This window comes from Ursus arctos, unplaced genomic scaffold (assembly GCF_023065955.2).
Source record: "Ursus arctos isolate Adak ecotype North America unplaced genomic scaffold, UrsArc2.0 scaffold_36, whole genome shotgun sequence".
NCBI classification, from domain to species: domain Eukaryota; kingdom Metazoa; phylum Chordata; class Mammalia; order Carnivora; family Ursidae; genus Ursus; species Ursus arctos.
This window is the reverse complement of record NW_026623050.1, coordinates 7,000,284-7,022,616: the sequence shown is the minus strand read 5'-3', so window position 1 is coordinate 7,022,616 and position 22,333 is coordinate 7,000,284. Positions and strand designations below refer to the sequence as shown.

At 53.4% G+C, this 22,333-nt stretch overlaps 2 protein-coding genes across 3 annotated transcripts in view; one reads left to right on the top strand and one right to left on the bottom strand.

Annotated features, from left to right (window-relative positions):
• Positions 1-5,993: 5,993 nt before the first annotated feature.
• Positions 5,994-18,623, bottom strand: SPINT1 (serine peptidase inhibitor, Kunitz type 1). Of its 2 annotated transcripts, none has more exons than XM_026479995.4 (11): positions 18,098-18,623; positions 17,356-17,895; positions 10,088-10,215; positions 9,721-9,859; positions 9,440-9,610; positions 9,239-9,265; positions 8,788-8,913; positions 8,628-8,678; positions 7,525-7,695; positions 7,268-7,315; positions 5,994-6,893 (listed from the first exon to the last, which is right to left on the bottom strand). In XM_026479995.4, the coding sequence occupies exons 2-11, from the start codon at positions 17,813-17,815 to the stop codon at positions 6,682-6,684; spliced, it is 1,533 nt and encodes a 510-aa protein (XP_026335780.2). In that variant the 5' UTR covers positions 17,816-17,895; positions 18,098-18,623; the 3' UTR covers positions 5,994-6,681. The 2 variants fall into 2 exon arrangements, with proteins under 2 accessions (XP_026335780.2, XP_026335781.2); XM_026479996.4 differs by having other exon boundaries at positions 18,185-18,623.
• The window catches only part of PPP1R14D (protein phosphatase 1 regulatory inhibitor subunit 14D), a 20,993-nt gene continuing 16,774 nt past the window's right edge, over positions 18,115-22,333 (top strand). Inside the window, exons 1-2 of the mRNA XM_026479999.4 lie at positions 18,115-18,192; positions 21,055-21,281. Of these exons, the coding sequence (XP_026335784.4) occupies positions 21,279-21,281 (3 nt within the window). The 5' untranslated portion in view covers positions 18,115-18,192; positions 21,055-21,278. The remainder of the gene's footprint in view (positions 18,193-21,054; positions 21,282-22,333) is intronic.

Below are 22,333 nucleotides of genomic sequence, written 5' to 3'. Positions count from 1 at the left end.
AACCGAAGTCCTGAACTGGTTGCCAAAGGGATCATTTGGGAGAAGGGAAGGGGGTCACAGAAAATCCGCTAGGAAGACAACCCCAAGTGAGTTAGTGAGTCAGCAGTGTATAATCTGTCATACTCCGTCAGTGTTTGGTTCACCCTATACCTTCAGCCTCTCCCTCCATGCTTAAAATCTGGCACAGGCCTCTCTTCCTCCCACAGCTGACTGTGGAAAGGGTGCTGGCTCTGTCCCCTTCCTCACTACACCTGCAACTGCTCCCACCCCCGCCCTCGCCTCCACTACGGCCTTCATCAGGTTTCCACCTGGCTCCTCTCCTCAGTTGGCTCCTTCCTGCCCCTGGCGAGCTTTGAAACTCCTCACCTTTGAACCGCTCCCTTCCGGGTCTCCTGCCACCCCCCCAACTACCCCTCCAACCGTTGCTCCTCTGGGTCTTCTCCCTGCAAGCAGAGGCTCTGTCTTTGGGTTCAGAGTGTTTCTCTCTCCCAGCAATCTCCCACCCCTCCATTGCCCCCTATCCAGCCTACTCCCAAATGCAGACCCTCACGGCGGGAGTGCTGGGGCCTCGCCAGGGTGCACCTACAGCTGGGAGCACGCAGAGCTGACCGTGGCCCAAAGACGACAAAACTTGTATGTTTTTGCCTTGTTCCTGGCCTATTTATTTGTTTATTTGTTTATTTGTTTATTTATTTATTTGACAGAGAGAGCACACAAGTAGGCAGAGGGGTAGACAGAGGGAAGGGGAGAAGCAGACTCCCCGTTGAGCAGGGAGCCCGAAGCGGCACTCGACCCCAGGACCCTGAGATCATGACCTGAGCTGAAGGCAGACGCTTAACCAACTGAGCCACCCAGGTGCCCCATTCCTGGCCTTTTTAGATGTTCCTTTTTGCTCTTTTTTGTCTTCTTCCTACTTTATACTCATGTTATCTCATACTTTATAGATCCTTTTAAGCTGCCTTTAAATCCTTCCTCAGGAAGGCCAGGCATAAGCAAACAAAAACTAAGTAACCAACAATAAAATCAATAAAACCAGTCTCCTTCTGGTCCCTGGGGGCCCCTCACCTTTCCTTTGGTTCTCTCAATGCTGCCCCTCGCACGCGATCCCATTTCTGCTGGCGGCACTGCCACCCACCCGGGCTCCAAAGACAGAAAACCTGAAGGGTCCACTGACTCAGTTTCTCCCTCTGCATACTCCAGCTAACGAGTCTTGCAGCATCTCCCTTCCCCAGATCTTAGAAGCTCTCTTTTCCCTCCCCACTCTCTCCATCCCATTGCATGGTTTGTTTCTTACTGGAATATATCTGAATACTTTTTCAAAAGAATAACTTTTTCTTATTACAAAAGCAATAGGTATTTATCATTGAAAATTTAGAAAATGCAGGCTGACAAAAAGAAAATGGAAACCACCTGTAATTTTTTTTTTTTTAAGATTTTATTTATTTGGTTGACAAAGACAGCCAGCGAGAGAGGGAACACAAGCAGGGGGAGTGGGAGAGGAAGAAGCAGGCTCATGGCAGTGGAGCCTGATGTGGGGCTCGATCCCATAACGCCGGGATCACGCCCTGAGCCGAAGGCAGACGCTTAACGACTGCGCCCCCCAGACGCCCCCCACCTGTAATTTTTTGTCTTTCTTTCCAAAAAGATTTTGTTTATTTATTTGACACAGAGAGAGAGCACAAGCGGGGGAGCGGCAGGCAGAGGGAGAGGGAAAAGCAGGCTCTCCACCGAGCAAGGAGCTCGATGTGGGGCTCGAACCCAGGACCCTGGGATCATGACTTGAGCCTAAGGCAGACGCTTAACCGACTGAGCACCCAGGCACCCCAATCACCTGTAATTTTTATCAATGAGAGGGAAGATTTGGGTAAATACCCTTTTCCAGTTTTGTTTTGTTGTCCTAAACATATAGCACCCCACTTTTTTTAAACCCCACCACAAGGAGCCTCTTGAGTTCTTTCTCAGTTTATTTTCTTGGTCATCCTGGTTCCGGGTTCCCCTGATAGAACCCCCAGGCGCCCCTGCAGTTGGGGGTTAGAAAAGGCAGGCACTCTAGGGGCGCCTGGGTAGCGCAGTCGTTAAAGCGTCTGCCTTCGGCTCAGGGCGTGATCCCGGCGTACCGGGATCGAGTCCCACATCGGGCTCCTCCGCTATGAGCCTGCTTCTTCCTCTCCCACTCCCCCTGCTGTGTTCCCTCTCTCGCTGGCTGTCTCTCTGTCACATAAATAAATAAAAATCTTAAAAAAAAAAAAAAAAAAAAAGGCAGGCACTCTGAGGGAGCCTGTGGGAGAGTCTGGGCCACCCCTCTCCACCTGCCCCCCAACGTGGCCTTCTGGGTTTAGGGCTATCAGATAGTGCTATTGACAACAACCCCTCCCAAGGGGAGCTGAAAAATGCCTTCCCAGGCTGTAGTCTAACAGTTGGGTGGGGAAGGGAGTGGTCTTGTGCAATAGGGCAAACCACTCCTCATTCAGGGCTGTTTGTTTAAGTGGGCAGGGATGAGTTTGGGAGAAACAACCCAGTTTTGTCAGTGTTTATTTGAACTGTTGGGACCAATAAATTTTAGGGAAAACTCCCCAATAGGGGAAGACAGGTTGGGTTAGAAGGGATAAAATGATGGAGGTCCCAAAGTTGAATGAATGCTGGGAGTGGCAGGCTGGGTGGGGGCTTTGGATGGGTTAGTGCCTGCCCAGCTCAAGAGGACCCAAACTCAACACCTGCATTGCTGTAGGAATGTGGGCCCCAGATTGCCAGCCTCCCAAGTTTTCACAAAAAGCTAGAAAAGTGGATTTTTAAAAAATGAATTTTTCTGACTCTTTAAATGTTAGTAACTAATTAAATTAAACCGCTGTTTGTGTCAAAGCATGATTGGCTGCCAGCGTGCAACTTTTCGACTAGCCTTTACTGCACATCTAACGTACTTTGCCCAGCTTACCCTAATTTACTTGGTGCGCCTTTCTCCCTTTCCCTCTCCTGTGGTGCGACCTCTAGTGATAGGGCCTGCTTACCTAACCACTCAAAGCTGAGTTTGAATTTCTCCTTCCCCTGCTCAAATCCATCTTCACCAACATACTCACCAACATTGCCTCCACCCGTCAAGCTCCCGGCTTTCCCTCTCAGGGCTTGAGTCAAACTGAGCAGCTTGTCGGTCCCCAATCAAAACAAGACCCATGATCGTCACTGCCTGGCTTTTGCTCACTATGATTTTGTTGTGCCTGGAACACCCACGCCACCTGCTCATCTCTTTTTATTAACTCCTCCATGAAGCCATTTCTCAATCTCCCTTTTAATTTCCATGGCTTGACCAGCCTCTGCTTTATTCAACAGCCATTTCTTAGGCACCTTGTATCCACAAGCAGGGCCTGGCATGGGGGATACTGAGGTAAATAAGACTCCCTCCCCCGGGCGCCTGGCTGGCTCAGTCAGAGGAACACGTGACTCTTGATCTTGGGGTGGTGGGTATAGAGATTGAGTATAGAGATTACTTAAATGAAGGAACTTAGGAAAAAAAAAAAAAAGTCCCGATCCCCAGCCCTCCCCAAGGAGCCTCCCCCAGATGAGGGCAGACATATAGTACCACGGGCCGTGTGCGTGCCGCAGAGCTGTTCGCCGCGTGGGAGGATGGAGAGGGTCCCCACGGGCTTTGGCTGGAGAAACGGCAAACGCTTTTGAACTTCATCACGAGGGAAGTAGAGGCTTTCCGGGGCAAAGAGGCATTTGAGGTAGAGGCAACAGCCCGTGCCAAGGAATGGAGGTGTGAAAGTTCTGAGAAAGGGAGTCCTTGGGTGGGGATGGAAAAGAGGATGTCTGGGAAAATCACAGAAACAAGAGGTTTGGGAACCAAATTATTTGCATGCCTTTTTCCTGCACTCCACAGTGTAAGTTCCAGAAGAGCAGAGACTGTGTCTCAGCTTCCATGGCTCCACACCGGCCACCTGCCTGGGACTGTGTACCTTTGCTCAAACCCTTGCCGCGAAACACGGCGCAACACAGCGCCTAGTAGTGGTGAGTGCGCCCCCTAGCGGCCCCTGCGCGATCCTTCGTTCCGTTGTCCTAGCTGACCTGGCCAAGCCCTCCCTGCATCCCCGATCTTACTGGGGATGGCACTTTGCCTGGCATCATCTCACCTCATCTTCACCCCTCCCTAAGAGGAGGCTGTTCCTTTCTGTCCAACAGACACTTATTAGGCATTTGTTTTGTGTTGATCACTGTTGTAGGCATTGGGATACAGAATTTCATGAGTCATTCATCACCTCAGCCTTGGAAGCACTTACGAGATCCAAGGGATGATGGGGGTTGTCCCCAGCGCTAGGGGCACTAGAGGGGCCAAATCCATTTTGAGCCTTGAAGGATGGATGAATGGCTGGCAGAGTAGGAAGCCAAAATTCAGTGCCCTATGAAATGGCAGTGGCCAAATCAGCCTCGCCCCTACCATCTATCCACTACCATGTACTAAGGTTGAGGGGATGTGGGGTGATGGAGACCCAGAGACCACAAAGATACTATCTGTTGTCTCCAGGAGCTCACAACCCAGTGGGAAGGCAGATGAGGAGACAGAAAGGAGAAGGGGGCACCCTGTGCTCAGGGTTCTGTTAGCAGACACCAGGGTGTGTCTCCCACCTGAGTGTGCGTGCGTGTGGGAGCATTTGGGGAAGAACAATAGGCCGAAAGGTGAGAAAGGAGGATGTGGTCCAGGCTGAGAGTGCAACAGTTACAAAAAACACAGTAGTGTGAGAGTTAGCTGGAAAGGAGGCCCATCCTGGGGTGCTAGAAAGGTTCTGCTTCTTGACCTGGGTGTGTGCTGATATGGAAACTCATGGAGCTGTACCCTTCTAGGAGTCAAATATGTACCTTCCTTCACCTTCAATCATTTGTAGCCCCCAACCTCTCACATCTTCGTGTGTGTGTGTGTGTGTTTTAAGATTTATTTGAGAGAAAGAACAAGCAGGAGGGGCAGAGGGAGAGGAACACAGAAACCCAAGCAGACTCCATGCCGAGCTTGGAGCCTGATGCAGGGCTCGATCCCACGACCCTGAGATCATGACCCCAGCCAAAACCAAGAACCGGATGCCTAACTGACCGTGCCGCCCAGGCAGCCCTCCGTGTTATTTTTCTGTCTAGCAATTATTAGTCTAAAAGTATCTCTTTGGTAAGACTAGGAGCCATGATAGGATTTGAACCCGACCCTCCAGTACCAGCTCTAGGACGACCCTGGGAACTCAGCTTTGCCGAGTCTGCTTCCTGGAAGATGGGGGATAATAGCACCTTCATCCCAGGGCCGTGCGCCGACGCAGTAACTTCAGGTACGTAAAACACTTACACAGTGCTTCCGGCGTGCCTATCCTGACATTTATCAGATTGGCGGCGTAGGGCACATAGAAGCTCAATATACAATTTGTTGAAGAAATGAATTAAAGGATGGCTTTTTTTTTTTTTTTTTGACAGCAAACAAAAAATGGCTGAAACGGAGGCGTGTGGGGTGCAGTACCTCAACTGAAGTCTCCTGGGTAGGAGCTCAGAGCCCGGGAGCAGCTCCACTCCTGTGAAGAAGCCAAAGATTCTGCTGGTGGGCAGGGGACACAGCGGTGACCTGGGCCCCCACACCAAAGGGAGTGGAGGTAAGAACCAGAGTTCAAAGCCCTTCCCTCCTGCCCTTGAGTTCTCCACTACACACCGCAGCTAGGATCTGCCGCAGAGACCAAGCAGGCTTGTTGACGAGGCTCAGACCAGGAAGAAATAATGCTACTTGACAGCTTTGCAGCCTCCCTGGGCCCCCTTCTTCCACAGCCCTCTCACCCCTCCCCTCTGGTGGTCAAACTTGGCAATTCTTTCCACCCTCAGGGGCTGGGGCAGTTTCGGGAAGGGTGGGAAAACCTGCTGAACAGGGTGGCCGAAGCCCTAACCGGTTGTACAGGGCGGTCCTATCTCCCCCCAGCCGGCCTGTCCCTCTCCTGCCCCACAGAGCAGAGGCAGCGGCCTCACGGAACCAACCGGCCTCACGGAACCAACCGTTTTATTACGCTGTGGGTGGACTGGGTTCTGTGGAAGGCAGGGGGACGGGTGGGGGTGTGATGCCTGAGAGCCCTGGGGCGTGTGGGGAGGATACAACACATCGGGTGCTGTGGGCCAGGCCAGGCCGGGCCTCACTTGTGGGGGAATGGAAGAGGCAGCCTCTTCCCACTCCTCTTACCCATCCCCATGGCATTAAATAAACAAAAAGCAACTCTATACAGCACAAAATATACAGGGACGTCGTTCCCCCCCAGCCCTGGACTGTGCAGAGTGGGAGGGCCAGCTCTGAAGGGCAGGGCTGGGGGGCCTCCAGTTTCTGACATTGCCCCAGGCCCCTTCCCAATGCCATGCCACACGGTGGGGACAGGCAGCTTTGAACAAGAAATAAAACTCCAACTTCTGAAATCCTAGGCAGACAGGTCCATCTGTGTGTGGGACTCTGGGCTCAAAGGTTTTCTGCTCCTCCCGGGCCCTGGAGCTTTGTCAGGAATGAGAGGCCTAAGCTTAGTTAAGCCATCTCCCAGAGGGGCTGGAGCCCTGCCTCAGAAGCAGAGTGGGCCTGGGAAACAGGCTAGAGGAGTCTGGTCCCAAAGTCTTCCCCAGCCCAGGCTTCCATCCAAGGAGAAAGCAAGGCCAGGCAAGAGCTGGAAAGAGCCTGCGAGAGCCCCAGGCTCAGAGGGGCTGGGTCGTGTGGTTATAGACCAGGTGCTCCGTGTCCTCTGTGGTGGAGACTGTGGAGCTGGCAGGGGTAGGGGGTAGGGGCTGGTGGTGGTGGTGTCTGTTGAAGTCCTTCCTCTGATTCTTGAAGAAGCAGTAACCCAATAGGGCTATCACGACCACGATGCAGGTGACCAGGAGTACTGCGACGGCCATCTCCACGGAGCCTGGCGGGGAAGAAGGGGTGTAATGGAGGCGAGCTCCTGGGGCCCGCTCGGCTCTGATGCCCACCCCCACTCTGTGCAGAAGGGACCAAGACAAGCGGATGCCAGGTTTGGAACAACCTCCAGCGTATGAGCAGCTGGGCTCCATTAGGAGCTCAAGGAAAGGCCTGGGACTCCGACGGCAAACACAGGACACGCACTTTACTGTGCTCCCCTCCCCTGCTTATGCCAGTATCACCACTGACCGTGGGCACTCTGTCCCTTTAGCCAACCTCACAATCCTTCTCAACACAGGTTTTGGCAGTCAGAACCAATCATGTGACATCGATCCTTGAGACCATACCTACTTGTCCGTGAGAGGGCAGACCAGGGCTTACCTATGTTAGCTATGGGGCTTTCCCGCCGCAGACCGAAAACATCCTTCTCTACAAAATGTTGAGAGAAACAAGTCAAAACTCAAGGCTCTGAGACTCAGCTGCTCCTCCGTGCCCCAGACCACCCACTGTCCCCTCCGCCTTCCCCATTCCAGGTACCCTGATGATGAACCAGGACCAGCCCAGGCCTTGCGACGGAGCAGAGTGCTCTAGCGAAGCCCTTCCCCTCCCTGTCTTCTGTGCCCCACTGCCCAGCTCACTGGAGATGCCGCGACAGGACGCAAGACACTGCTGCTCCTCCTCAAAGTTGTTCTTGTTGCCAAAACAGCCACCATAGGTAAAGCGGGCGCAGCGTTCACTGAAGGGGTTGTAGTACCAGCGTGGGATGTTCTCCAGGCAGAGGCCCGTGTCTGGCAGGTCCACACAGTGCCCTGGGGGGTGCAGAGCAGGCCCAGGGGTGCGTGAGTCCATGGGGGGCCTCCCTGCCGCCACCCACCAGGCTCCACATGGTTGCTGCTTGCCACCTCCTGACCCGCCTCATGCTGAAACTCAGGGCCTCGGGGGCCCCAGAAACAGCTGGCCCTTCCGTAGTTTTGCCAGAAGCAAGGAAGACAGATCCTGGACAACAGTTTTAGGCACAGAAATACCCTACATTGACTCACGTAACTATTTTTTTTCAATTTTCTTTCAGCTTTTCCGATTGTGTCAAGGTCTCAGTTTTCTCTCACGCACTGGATGGTCTATCTTTTTAACAAAGAAGCCTCAGGGTCTGAGCCCTGGCAGGCAACAATGTCCAGCTAAAATTTATTAACGTTGTTTTATTATGGTTATTTTAATAGTTAAAATAACTTGATTGGTAGCATGTAATAGTGGCTTTCCATGTATGCTAATAATATGAAATTTCCTTTAATACATTAAGTTTAAAAAGTACTTGATTTTGGGGGGCCTGGGTGGCTCAGTTCATGATCCCAGGGTCCTGAGATTGAGCCCCGTACTGGGCTTCCTGCTTGCTCAGTAGGGAATCTGTTTCTCTCGCTCTCTCTCTCTCTGTCTGCCCCTCCCCACTGCTCCCATTTTCTCTCTCTCAAGTAAATAAAATCTTTTTTTTTTTAAGTAGTTGATTTATAGGAAAAATGGAAAGTAAATAACATCTCACTGATATGCAGGCATGGGTAAATCTCTGAAGGTGTTAACAGGAGGACCCATGCTTGGGAAACACAGAGACAAAGAGAGCCCAGGAGCCCGCCAGCTTTCTACCTGCAGCCTGGCACACCTAGCAGGCCCCTCGGGCACCCTGGAGCCGTGCGTGAGGATGGCAGTGCCGGCCTGTGTCCCAACCCAGGGGACCCGGGCAGGAGCTCACCTTTGTCACTGCGGAAGTGGATGTTCTGGAGCTCCTCAAAGCCACTGGTGTCTGCAAAGATGAAAGGTCAGAGGCCCAGGCCCCACGAGGGTCTCCCAGGATGCAGGATGCACGGTCAGGTCCCCCTCCGCCCACCGCCCCTCCCTCTCCCAGGCCTCACATTTCTCACAGGTGGCCTCGTCGGAGGCATCGGGGCAGTCGGGAGTGTCATCACACTCCAGGAAGCTGTCAATGCAACAGCCGTCGCGGCAGCGGAACTCGGTGGGGTGACAGGTGCCAGAGCACACTGGGTGGGGCGGGATGGCATTAAGGGTGAGGTCAGGCTGGAGCACAGGTCACCAAGTACCAAGAGTCCACCATCTACCTGGCCTTCTCTACCCCAACACAGCATTATGACATGTCCCCTGCTCCCCTTCTAGCACCCACTCCCCACAAACCCTCCTACACACAAACTGGGCAGATCCTGATAGGGTGCTGGGCTGCAAGAGATGGGCACTTGTGGTCCTTCCACATCCTACGAGGGCAGGAATGGGTTGGGCAAAGCCAGCCGGGGCAGGGACAAAGACATGACTTGGCAGGGGTGAGGGAAGAGGGAAAGGAGCAAAGCTCACCTGGACGGTGCCTGTCCAGTGCGGGGCCTGGAGAGAGAAAACAGATGAGTGAGAGGAGTCAGGGCCAGGTCCCGGCAGGGAGGAGCTGATGGGGGCGCCTGGGAATGGAGGACTCCCCTGCCCACTGCCCTGACCAGCGGAGAGACCACCCACCCTGGGGGCAAGTCACCTGAGCCCCAAAGCTGCCTCGTAAAGGCCCACCTTGCACATCCCGGCAGGCCAGCTTGCACTCCTCTTCCCGAAGATAGTTGTTCTTATTGCCCAAGCAGCCTCCGTAAACAAAACTCTTGCAAATCTGTTCTTTGGGGTCGTAGAACCAGCGGGGGAAGGAACCGCGGCAGCGGCCCACCTTGCTGGATGCGAGGCAATATTCTGGGGGGAGGAAAGCTTGTGAGGGGCCCCTGTGAGGGGGCTGGCTGGTGATGGGCCCCATCAGCAGAGGGGGCTGGCTCCAGGAACTGCCTCCCCACCCCCTCCCTCACCTTCTGTCTGCTTGGGGGACATCACGGTAACTGTGACGTTGGTCATGCTCTCTGGCTGGTCGGAGTCGGCTGCTGTCAGCTGGAACAGGTAGGTGCCTTCCTTGAGTCCCCACAGCTTCACCTGGTCCGGCTCACTCTTCTATACACAGGAGGAGCCATCAGGCTGGGACCCCTGATGCCCTTCGGCGGCCCCAAGTCCTCCCAGCCACACAGCCACCCCCACAGGGAGGGCAGAGGAACTTGGTATTAAAGGGTTCCTCAGCTTCTATCCCCCGCACCAATCTGGAACCTCAGGTTGGCCTGTGGCCCTGGAAAGGGGGCCCCGGAGAGCTGAGGTGGGGGTCAGGGAGCCAGCCCAGTGTCTTACCTCTACTCTGACATCCGTGTCACCCTGCAGTAGGTACCAATCTGTGTTCTCCACATCCTTCAGCACCAGGGGTTCCTGGGGCTGTACCTTCAAGTCTATATCTGCCCAGGCCTTGGGGATCCGGGACCCTGACGGGGAAGGTAAGGTCAGGCCAACTCTCACTGGATGGACCAGAGCTCTCCTGAAGTGGGGGAGCAACAGGGGCCACACGGAGACCAACCTGGGGCTCAGAAGCCTGCATGGGGCTGGTCTCACCCGCTAAATCAGCAGGGGCTCACAACTAAATCAGCATCTTGCTCTCTATTTAGATGTGTCTTTGGTATACTGAAGGCATGTTTTTAAAAGATTTTATTTATTTATTTGAGAAAGAGCGAGAGAGGGACAGAGCAAGAGAGAGCGAGCATGAGCGGGGAAGAGGGGCAGAGGGGCAGGGGGAGAAGCAAACTCCCCGCTGAGCAGGGAGCCCAATGCAGGACTGGGATCATGATCTGAGCCGAAGGCAGATGCTTAACCAAATGAGCCACCAGGCGTCCCCTGAAGGCATTTTTAATGTTGTAAAACCTGCTTTTGGAAGCAAAATATATAACAGCATGTGCCATTTGACCCCAATTAAGGAAAAAATATACACGGGAGAGGAGCTTATTCCCATTTTCTATAGTAAGCAGGTACTTGTGCTAATTGCTTTAAAAAGTTAAAGTAACAAGATTTTTTAAAAAAGATTTTTATTTATTTACCATTTGTCAGAGAGAGAGAGAGAGAATAAGTAAGGGGAGCAGCAGGCAAAGGGAGAAGCAGGCTCTCTGCTGAGTAAGGAGCCCGATGCGGGACTTGATCCCAGGACCCTGGGCTCATGACCTGAGCCGTAGGCAGACGCTTAACCAACTGAGCCACCCAGGCGCCCCAAAGTAACAATATTTTTGAAAAGCCAAAGAAGTAAATATGTAATTAACGCATTAGCCCTCATTGTGCTGGTCTGGATTGCTGCTGAGAAGCCCAGCCTGGCAGAGGTCCCAAGCACAGAGTCCTTGGGCAGCACCGTGGCAAGCCTTGGTGTCCCAGAGCATGTAGCCACAGGAAGAGGGTGCCTGCCTCTGCCACCTCAGACAGACTCTGCCTCTCCTTACAAGAGATCTCCAGGGAATCACACCCTCCCTCAGCCTGACAATGCCTGTGCCTGAGGCTTCTAGCAGTTTCAAGTTAGGGGCTGGGGAGAAACAAGCCTAAAGCAGGATTCCTGCCTATAGTAGGATGAATGGTGGGACCCCAAACACATGCCTATATCTAACTCCAGAACTGGTGAATGTGACCTCATCTGGAAAAAGGGTCCTAGCAGAAGTAACTAAGTTAAGCATCTCCCTATGAGATCATTCCAGATAACTGGGTAGGCCAATGCAATGACACCTGTCTTTACAAAAGACAGAAGAGGAGAAAACAGAATGAAGGGAAGCCGTGTGAAGAGGGAGGCAGAGACCGGAGTGATGCAGCCACAAGCCAAGGACGCCTGGAGCCGCCGGGAACTGGAAGAGGCAAGGAAGGACCCTCCCCGCTCTTCAGAGAGACTGTGGCCCTGCCAACACCTGGCTTTTGGACTTCTGGCCTCCAGACTGTAAAACAATAAATTTCTGTTCTTTGAAGTCACCCAGTTTGTAGTACTTCGTTTCAGCAGCCATAGGAATCGATACCCTGCCTTGGAGGGGACTCCAGTCCAGCTGGGCGGGTGAGACCGAGCACCAGGAAGCAACACAGGAGAAAAGACCCACCAAGATGAAGCAATACGTGGTGTGCGTCCAAGACAAGGGAGTGGACACGCTGAGCAGGCAGAGGCCACAGCACGTTAGAGGAAGGACCTTAGGCTTTCTGGAGAAGGAAGAAAGGATTTTTTAATTCTTTCATTTCTGCTTTTTTGTTTTGTTTGTTTAGTTGTGGGGAAGAATGTGCTGTGTGTTGACAACAGCAGAAAAGGGTGAGCAAAAGCAAGGAGTTGGGAATTTGCAAGGCGGGTCTGGCGGACAATGCCAGAGGCCAGCGGGGTGAGACATACCTCAGAGGGCCCTCAATGCAGAGCCAGAGCATGCAGAGACACAGAAGTGACATTCAAATATGTAACAACTGGCGCTACAGGAAGGGGACACACATGGCCACGAGCAGTGGCACAGAGTTCTGGATGCCACAGGTGCACCAGACACTGACTTCCTAGGTGTGTGATTGAGGTCCACGAGTCTGAAGGGAGGGATCGTCCTGAGATCCAGGCCGCAGCGAGCGATCCCTTGGTCCTGAATTACTTCTATGGAGTGAGGAGGCCAGTGAGTGGACCGGCACAGCAGTTCAGGGCACATGCGAAGGGAGTACTCGGAATTAGAGGGACAGCTGAGGGAATGGAAAGGAGGATGTGAGAAGAATGCTGAACAGACACTTCAGGCTTCCATGTCTGACAGGCACTGGGAAGTGGGAAGGAAGAATCAGGGCGCAGACAGAAAGGAAACCAGATCTAGAGGGAACCTGTGGGTTCAATCAGAGAAGTTGAACTTAAGGGAGGGAAGACCATTGAGAGAAGTGACCAGCAGGCAGTGGAAGTGTGAATGGGAGCCTGAGAGGCCAGAGTTGGAGAAAGCTAAGCAGTTGGGTTTACTAACCAAGCTGCCAATAGTTTAATGTGTGCTGGCCACCACACATCACCTGCCCACGTCACCTGCAGTAGGAGCTGACAAACCATGGCCTGCAGGCCTTCACCTGTTAAACTTTCAAATGGTTGAAAAAAGTCAAAAGAATAGTGTTTTGTGACATGGGGAAAGCACCTAGAATTCAAGCGTGTGTCCATGAATTGGAATACAGCTTCACCTACTCGGTTACGTATGGGCAAAGGCTGTGTTCGTGTTACAAGGGAGAGGAGTGGCTGGCACAGAGATTGTATGGGCCACAAAGCGTTAAGTATTTCCTCTTTGAACCTTTACAGAAAGTTTGCTGACCCCGGTCTATGTCACCTACCTTCCTAACCATCCCGCCACAACTGCGTTCTCGCCCCTTTCCACATCAGAAAATTGGCACCAGAGAGGTTCAGTGACTTGCCCAGGATCACTCAGTTTTTGAACAGGAGAGCTGGGATCTGAACCCTGGTCTATCTGACTCCATAGCTCTTTCTAAAACACCGTGCAGCAGGTCACCCGCCTACGCAGAAGTGTGATTTTGATTGCTTCTTATAATCTCAGGGTTGTTTTTAACTTAGGTAGTACCTACATCGGATAAAAAATTCAACACGTACAAAAGAGCAGCGCCTGGGTGGCTCAGACTGGGTGGCTCAGTCTGTTAAGCATCTGCCTTCGGCTCAGGTCATGATCTCAGGGTCCTGGGATCGAGTCCTGCATTGGGCTCCCTGCTCATGCGGAGGCTGCTTGTCCCTCTGCCCCTCCCCTCCTGCTCATGCTCTCTCAGATAAACAAATAAAATCTTAAAAAAATTTTTTAAAAAGTACAAAAGAAAAAGAAAGTACTTGAGAGTTGGGGCACCTGTGGCTCAGTCAGTGGAGCTGTGACTCTGGATCTCGGGGTTGTGAGTCTCAGCCCCACGTTGGGTGTAGAGATTACTTAAAAAGTAAAATCTTACCCCCAAAAAAGTACAAAAGAGTGGTGAGAATTAAATCTTGTCTTTTCTTAACCTGTTCTCCTTAACCTCTCAGGTTCTTCCCACCAGAGGCATCCATTCTTACGTGTGTGTGCGTGTGTGTGTGTGTGTGTGTGTGTGTGTGTGTGTGCGTGTGAGAAAACATCAAGACAGACCGTATTGAATTCAGAAGCATGCAAGTTCTCCTTCTTGTTTTTCCCACAATATGTTTTGGAAATCATTCCATAGCAACATGGAAACAATCCCCCCCCCCTTTTCTGGGTTGCACAGTACTCATTACATGAATGCACCATAACTTACAACTTAGCCAGTACACCAGTCTTCTCTTGACTTAGATTTTCTTTTTTTCTTCCTTCTCCTCTTCCTCCCCTGCTAAGCACTAAACCATGGTGCCTCAGGTTTATTATTATTATTAAAACAGCATTACCATATCCAATTATAGGATGTGTTGATGGACATTTAGATTGTCTCCAATTCTTTGCTATTATAAACGATGCGACAGTGAGTAACTGGCTGGTAAGTTGGTTTATACACATGTAAGGACAGCGGCAAGACGAATTCCTACAAGTGGAACCATGCTGAGGGCTATACGCATTTACAGGGTTTTTAGAAAGTTTTTATTTATTTATTCATTTAAGTAATCCCTACACCCAATGAGGGGCTCGAACTCACCATCCCGAGTTCAAGAGTCGCGTGCTGTTCCGACTGAGCCAGCCCGGCGCCCCAGTTTACAGTTTGGATGGATAGTGCCAAACTGCCCTCATCGAGGCTCTACAGACTTCTGTCAAGCGTTAAGAGTGAGTTGAAAGAAGAGAAGGTAAAGAGATAAGAACGCTGGTGGGAGGCTGAGTCACGGAGATTCTTCTTTGATGAGGCAGACTCACAGAGGAGACTCACAGAGGGTGGACCCAAGGGGGAAGACCAGGACACGGAGTGACAGCGAAGGGATGGGAGGGGAGAGCCTGCACAGAAAAACATGCCAGACACAGGTGCAGAGGCCGCGAAGAATGAGAAAAGGAGGCCCTGGCTTCCAGGGGTTGAAGGGAAATAAAACCTGAAGAGCAAGAAAGAAAAACACCTGTCTGGACCGAACCCGCACTGGTGGCTTGGCTGGCAATCAGTAGAAGGTCCAACAGGGGCAGGTTCTGGGGTAACCTCTGAGTGACAAAGCCACGGGGGTGCCTCCCTCCTTATATTTTTCAGAAAGTCATCCGCTGAAGACAAGACCACCTGGCAGTCTACCTAGCAGACAGATAGGCTAGCCCCACCAGCCCTTAGGGTGGCTGGGGACAGGGGAGTGATGGAGTGATGCGTCAGGCCTTGGGCCAAACCAGCAACATCCACCCGGGCCGGGCTGGGAGCAAGGGGCAGATGCCCCACCCTACCACTCCCTACTTCCTACCCCCCAAGAGGGCAAAGGGCCAGAGGGGCAATAAAGCCTCCCCTCCCCCAGCTGCCAGGCCTCAGGATGTCTCCAGGAAACACAGACTCCACCTGCTAAGCCACTCCTCCAACAGAAAGGCAAAGTGTGGGCAAGTGAGGGGAATGAAGGAAGGAGCAGGGTGCTTGGGAGCCATGGGAATCTGGGCTGGACTGGCCTGGCCACAAACAGGGAAAGGGGATCAAGCTAACCCACCCTGGGGAGGATTTCTCTACCCCATGCAAGAATCAAAGGTTTAGATGCCCGGAGCACCTGCCCACCTTGCCTGTCTTGGTCCACCCGAGCCTCCAGAATGGCTTTATCCTGCTCTTTCCCACCTCCAATCTCTAGCCAGGCTCAGCCAGGACTCCTTGATACCAAATAGCTCCCCCCACCCCCCAGAGCACTGCAGCACCCCTAAAATGGCCTGGAGCTCGAACTCAGTTCACGCCCTACCCAGCTCCCTCAATGACCCAGGAAATCCTCACTCCACCCTGTGTTGTGCCAAACAGGCCAGTCTGGGTTGGGGGGCGGGGGGTTTCCAAATGAGGAAGGCTGGTCCCAAGGACCATGGAGCCCCATCCAGCTCAGCTCCCTGACCAGAACCCGGATTTTTTAGGTTCTGGTCCTGGAGTGGGACTCCCATGGACCCTTATCAGAGCAGGAAGGCACAAGCAGCTGAGGTCAGTTAGTGTCATCACCACCTACACTCCGTGCTACTTCCTTGTGGAACAGGCTCAGGCCCTGGGCCAGGGGGATTCAGGTGGCCCAGCCTGGCCCAGAGATGGTGCCCACTCTCCACCTCCCCCACCCAGAATTCCCATCCTGCCTCTCCTCAGAGAGCCAGGAGAGCTACTGGAAGGATAGGGAGAAGAGCAGGTCCTTAACCTGAGAGAGACTGGCCCAGGAAAAAGCTGGACAGTCTCTTTTCCACTTTCCAGAACTGAGACCACCCCTAGACTGAGCACCAGCCCAGTCCTGGCCCCCGAGTTCCCCAGTCTCTGGTTCTATTATCTGCTGGGCTATCTTGGGTCAGAGTGCTAGGTTTCTACCAAAAAAGGTGGTCTTGTGTGGAAAAACAGCACAGGACTTCTGGAGATCCTGCCTGGGTTGAGTCCCACGTCTCCCATTTCTGGGCAGTGCTATCCCAGGCAAATTATTTAACACAGGAGTCAGTTTCCTCATCTAAAAAGTGGGCTGACGACTAATAGCACCCTTTTCAGAAGTGGTTGTCATGAGGCCGAAGTCAGAGGTTGAGTGGCACAGCCATCAGTAAACTATCAAGTGCTAACAGAGGTTATCTGTTGTGACCCATCCCTGCCCTGCAGCCCCACCTGGCCAGAGCAGCAGGCAGAGAACATGGGGAACGAAGGTCTCTGGAGCGGCCCTGATCCCAGCTCACTGCTCAGTCCCAGGAGGAAGGAGGAGCCCCCACTTTGCCCTTATCCCTGGAAGTAAACAAGGTGAGCAGACCTGGTAGCTTGGCTACCACATCCTCAGCTGGAAGAGCCCTGCCTGGCTCACCGAGTATACACACACCTGCCTGTACAGCTGACATCCCTCCCCTACCAGGTACACATACCAGTGGGCTGACTCACGCAGCAACCCTCCTCACCCCCACCCCAGAGCCTCTGGCTACTGTGCCCACAACACCACCCCTTCCCCTTTTAGGTCAACCCCTGACTGGGCTTGTTCTTAGCATCTGGGGTCTAGCCCCTTCCCCCGGACCACCAAAAGGCCAACAGGTGGGAGGGAACAAGGGGTGCAGACAGGTGCTAATCAGTCTCAGCCCGGCAGGAGAGGAGCAGACTATCCTTCCCCAGGCTCGCCTGACAGGGCCTCAAGGTGCCTAGAACAGTGCTTGGCCAGGGGTGCTTAGCCAGTCACCCTGCGGCCTACAGACAACTCACTCCCTGATTTGGCATATAGGGTCAGCAATCGGGAATCGGGAGGAGCAGCCTCCTCTCTCCCAAACACACATCCCAAAGCACCAGCCCATTCAACATCCAGAATTCCCTAATTCCCGACCCATAGTCTGGGCTCTAGAATGTTACCCCTCCCCATTCAGGTAGCCTGGCCTTTGTTTTACTGTTTATACTGCCTACTTCTAAGGGCAGAATGAGACTGTCCTCCTTACTGCTTTCTGATGCTCGCCCCTCCCAGAACTCCATAACCAGCCCCCTTACTGAGTCCCCCCAAATCCATCCAACCTGTTCCCCTCGTTCCTTACCTCCAAAGCCCTGGGTCCGCAGCTCGCGGTAGGAGTGGTAAACCTCGCGCGTGAGGTAGTTGATGAAGCCCTCCCTGGGCGCGAACTTGCACACGAAGTTCTGCTCGTAGAGGCAGTTCATTAGGAAGCAGGCGACAATGGCGTCCTCCCCGCGGTCCGGCGGCAGCTCCACCAGCGCCAGGTTGCAGTTCTGGGTGGTGCAGCACGCGCGCACGCAGTCCCAGCCGCGGCGCACGGCGGGGGAGCCCAGGAAGGTGGCCCCGTTGCTCACCGAGGCCTCGGTATCGAGCACGAAGGCAGGCACCCCGGCGGTAAAGCGGTCCAGGCAGGGGCCTCCCGGGGGCAGCCCGGGGGGCGCGGGCGGCGGCCCAGCCTCGGTGCCCAGGAGATCGAGCGCGCACAGGAGCCACACGGCGACTGCTGGGACGCGGGTCCGGGAGAGGCGGGCGCAGGCCATCATCCTCCCCGGGGCCGTCGCCCTCCTTCCCAAGGGGGTCACCTTCACTGCGCGCGCCTCTGGGCTCCGAGGGTGCTAGCGATCTGAAAGAGGGGAGGGGACACACTGGATGAGCAGGACACTTCGAGGGAGGCGGAACGGCCAGGAACACGTCGAGGGGAGGGCAGGGGAGCACCCCACGCCCCGGGAGTGAGGAGAGGTACGCGGGCCCAGCCCTCCCACGCACGCTCCGGTAAGCCTGCCGCGGGACTGCCCGCCAGATGCACGGCTAAGGAGCTCACGTACCCGGACACACACAGCCGCGCCGAACAAAGGGCCAAACATGCTCCGAGCCCGCTCCGTCCCCGCCTGGCGCTCCGGGGCCCGGGTTACCTGCGCAGGTGAGTGGGGTGGGGCCGGGCCTGCCGAGGTTCCGGTCCCGGCTTCCTGCGCGGCTCTGGCCGCCGCTTCCGCCCCGGTGCCGGGAGCGCTGGGGCTCGGCCACCTCCTCCTCAGGTTTCTGGTGAAACTGAGTCAGTGCGGCCGGGGCGGGGCGGACATTAACCCCAACTCCGCCGGCCCCGCCCACGGCCGGTGCGCCGCCGCCTGCCCTGCCTCGCCGAGCTCCGCGGAACCGCCGCCCCGCGGCCCCCGACCCGTCCCGCGCCGGCTGCTCCCAGCAGGGGCTCTGAGCGGCGCCCCTCCAGACTGCTCTACGCGGGCTCCGCCGAGTCCAGCCTCGCGGCGGGACCCCGCACCCCAGAAGCGCAGCCGGATCCCGGGAGGCCCGGACACGGCCGGCACGCTGCAGCGAAGTCGCCCCCTCGGCGGTCAGGCGCTCCGCGGCGGCTGCCTCCGGCCTCCCTTTCCGGTCGGGGCCGGCGTTCCCAGCCCCAGGCCCGAGGCGCTGAAGGGGCTGGGGGAGGAGAAACAGGGAAAGCCCGATGCAAATGATCTCGCGGGCGTCGTCCGCCCTCGGGGAAATGATTTCCATCTCGAGGCGGGAAGAGATCCCCCGAAGCTGTGGGGCTGCACCTTTGGTACCAGGAATCCCGGATGCCTGCTCCAGCGTCACCGCCCTTGCCGGCCCCGGGAAGCCCTCCTTTCTGCCAGAGTGAGCAGCTGAGGCGATTCCGTCCTCCACATTTCCCCGCTGGACCGGCAGTGGTTCCATTTCGTTTGAGGCCCTTCCTTGTCTTGTACCAAGGCTTCCATTCAGGCCTCTGTCGGAGCTGAGTCCCTGTTAGCTCACCGGTCTGCTGCCTCCTCCCCTGGAGCACAGGTTCCCTCTTCTCTCCCACCAAGAGGGTGCGCCTGGTCAAGACCTGACCACCTTCTTCCAGTAGAATGCCATCCTTGAAAGCTAGAGTTTCCAGCTCACCAAAGTAGTTGAGATAATGACCTTCACAGAACCGTGAGCTCCTTGAAGGTGAGAGTGAAGAATTCCTCTTAAAGACCATTCCTACAGAGCAAGATTGGTCCTATTAATACTCTCCCAAAAAAGATTCTATACCTTTTCACACTTAACAAACCCCGCCCAGCGGAACATTCTTCCTAATTTCTTATCCAGAGCAGCTTTACCTACTAGTTCCTGGAGCCAACCCTTTGATCATTTTCCCAGCTGAACTGCAACATCCCCCAGCTGCCTACATTATGGGTGTTGGGGTGCGAACTGGGGTCTTTCCCCCTTCTCTGGATTTTCTCCTTTTCTTCCACTGCCCCCAGCACAGTGGTGGACAGAGGACAATGATGTTATGCTGGGAATGAAGCAAATAATTGTGTGGTTACTGGGAAGAAAGAGTTTTGTTGTGAGTTGATTTCTGCCTCCCCCAATACCTTATACACACAAGAGTCCTAACAGAGGAGACTGTTACCTTATGGTAACATTATATAACCGTAGATTGATCATTACATCCATCCACAACATTACAAAAACCTGTATTTATCAAGCACTGACAGTGCCCAAACCCTTAGGTTCCTAAGCACTTCCCACACGTTGCCCCATATACTCAAACCAAGAAAGCAGATACTATTTTTATCCCTGATACACAGATGAACAGATGGGCTAGGAGGACAGGTAATGTGGCAGGTGGCAGAGTGAGGATTGACGTCCAGGCAGGCCAATTCGACCAAACCCTGGGCTTTACTGCAACTCGCAACTCTGACTTCAGCTAGACCTTCCACCCTCCCCACAGATTTAACTTGCCGGAAGCAAAAAACTCATTTTCAAGTGGTGAGCAACCACCTTCAGTTAAGACAGTAACCAGCACACTTGACACAGATGATTGCTAATGCTCACAACACCTCTGAGAATAGTTTCGACTTTGCAGAGAAGTTCGCTAGCTCCATCGAGATCACAGAGTGAAGAGTGGGGGGGGGGCAAGGCTGGATGGGGGCTGTGTATGTGGGCTTTAGACTCAGGCTCCTGGGTTTAATTATCATCTGCCACTTACTCTCTGTGTGGCCTTTGGCAAGTTATTTAGCCCCTCTGTGCCTTGGTTTCCTTGTGTACAATCTGGGACCTCAAAGGTTATTATGAGGCTTAAGTGAATTAATACAGATTAAAAGTTTGATGTGTTTTTCTAATTGCTTATTGCAGGCCCAAGGGGAGCTGTCTGGATGAGTTAACTCTTTTGTAAGACCATGTGGCTCACCTTCCCTCTGTGAGCTTGGGGAAGAGTAGGCCTGGGTTTATGCTATAGGCTTCATTCTCATTTGCCATATCACCGGTACGAACCATTGCTCTTAGGATTGGGTGCTTTGGTGAGAATATTCAATCCTTAACACCACTGCTAGAAAAGGGACACTGAGTGCCTTGTCTCAGATGGTGATCTGGTGGTTTCTTTTCTTTTTTTTTCCAAGATTTTATTTATTTATATGACAGAGAGAGAGACAGCCAACGAGAGAAGGAAGACAAGCAGGGGGAGTGGGAGAGGAAGAAGTAGGCTCCCAGCAGAGGAGCCTGATGCGGGGCTTGATCCCAGAACGCCAGGATCATGCCCTGAGCCAAAGGCAGACGCTTAACGACCGAGCCACCCAGGCGCCCCTGGTGGTTTCTATAATAGGTGTGGTGGGTTGTCTACAAAGATGGCCAAGACCGTACCCCACCCTCCTGTGTGTGCACACTGCTCCTCCCACTAAGAGGTGGCATCTGTCTTCCCTGCCCTTTGAATCTGTAACTTGCTTCAACCAGCAGGACACGCAGAAGTGGTGCCCTGTGACTTCCAGGCCCTAACCATATGGCTTACATTTTTCCCTCTTAGAGTCAGCTTGACATAAAGAAGCTTGACTCCCCTGCAGGAGAGAGAGACCACCTGAAGAGAGCAAGCCCCTGGAGGATGGGAGACTTGAAGGGAGAGAGAGGAGTGCAGCTGTCTCACAGCCACCCCAGCCAAGTAGCTGTGTGAAGCCATCTTCTACCCTTAGCCCCAGTTGAGCTGGCTGCCAGAGACCAGCTGCACCTGCCAAGCCCCGCCTAAGATGCAGAATGGTGAGTAAATTAAATGGCTGTGTTTGTTTTACACCTTAAATTTTGGGGTGGTTTGTTATGTAGCAATAATAACTGAAATAGAGGCATAATATATTTACAGACTAAATTTTAGTTTTAATTATTTAATGATCATAAACAATACATTTTATAAATAAATTTTTTGAAGATTTGTTTATTTGAGAGAGACAGAAAGAGAGCACATTCGTGAGTGGGGGGAGGGGCTGAGGGAGAGAGAGAATCCTCAAGCTGACTCCCCGCTGAGCACAGAACCTGATGTGGGGCTGGATCCCAGGACCTGGAGATCTTCAGCTGAGCTGAAACCAAGAGTCGGACACTTAACTGCCTGAGCCACTCAGGTGCCCCTAAATAAATTTCAGTTTTAATTATCTAAGTCAAGGCCCATGAATTCTCTTGATAATGCAGAACCAACAATTTTTCATTAGGAATTTTGGGGAAAGTAATGTAATACTTTTCAAGGTGAGGCCGGTGTCATTTGTTCAATCTTTATTTAAAGGAGACAGGTTCTCTTGGATAATGCCTAAAAGGGGCATTTTTTTTAAAGATTTTTATTTCTTTATTTGACAGAGAGAGAGACAGTGAGAGAGGGAACATAAGCAGGGGGAGTGGGAGAGGGAGAAGTTGGCTTCCTGCTGAGCTGGGAGCCTGATGCGGGGCTTGATGTGGGGCTTGATGTGGGGCTCGATGTGGGGCTCGATGTGGGGCTCGATCCCAGGACCCTGAGATCATGACGTGAGCCAAAGGCAGACGCTTAATGACTGAGCCACCCAGGCACCCCTAAAAGGGGCATTTAAAAAGAATTCTACTAGTGTCAGAAATGCTCACACAATATTCCAGTGTGGTAGGTGGCCTCTAAATGGCCACTGGTGGTCCAGACCTGCTGGTATTCATGCCTTTGTGTAATCCCCTCCCCTTGAGTCTGGATGGGCCTAGTGCGTGGCTTCTGGTGAATAGAATACAGCAAAAGTCATGGGATGTCACTTCCTAGATTAGACTAGAAAAAGACTGTGACTTCCATCTTGCTTGCCAACCAT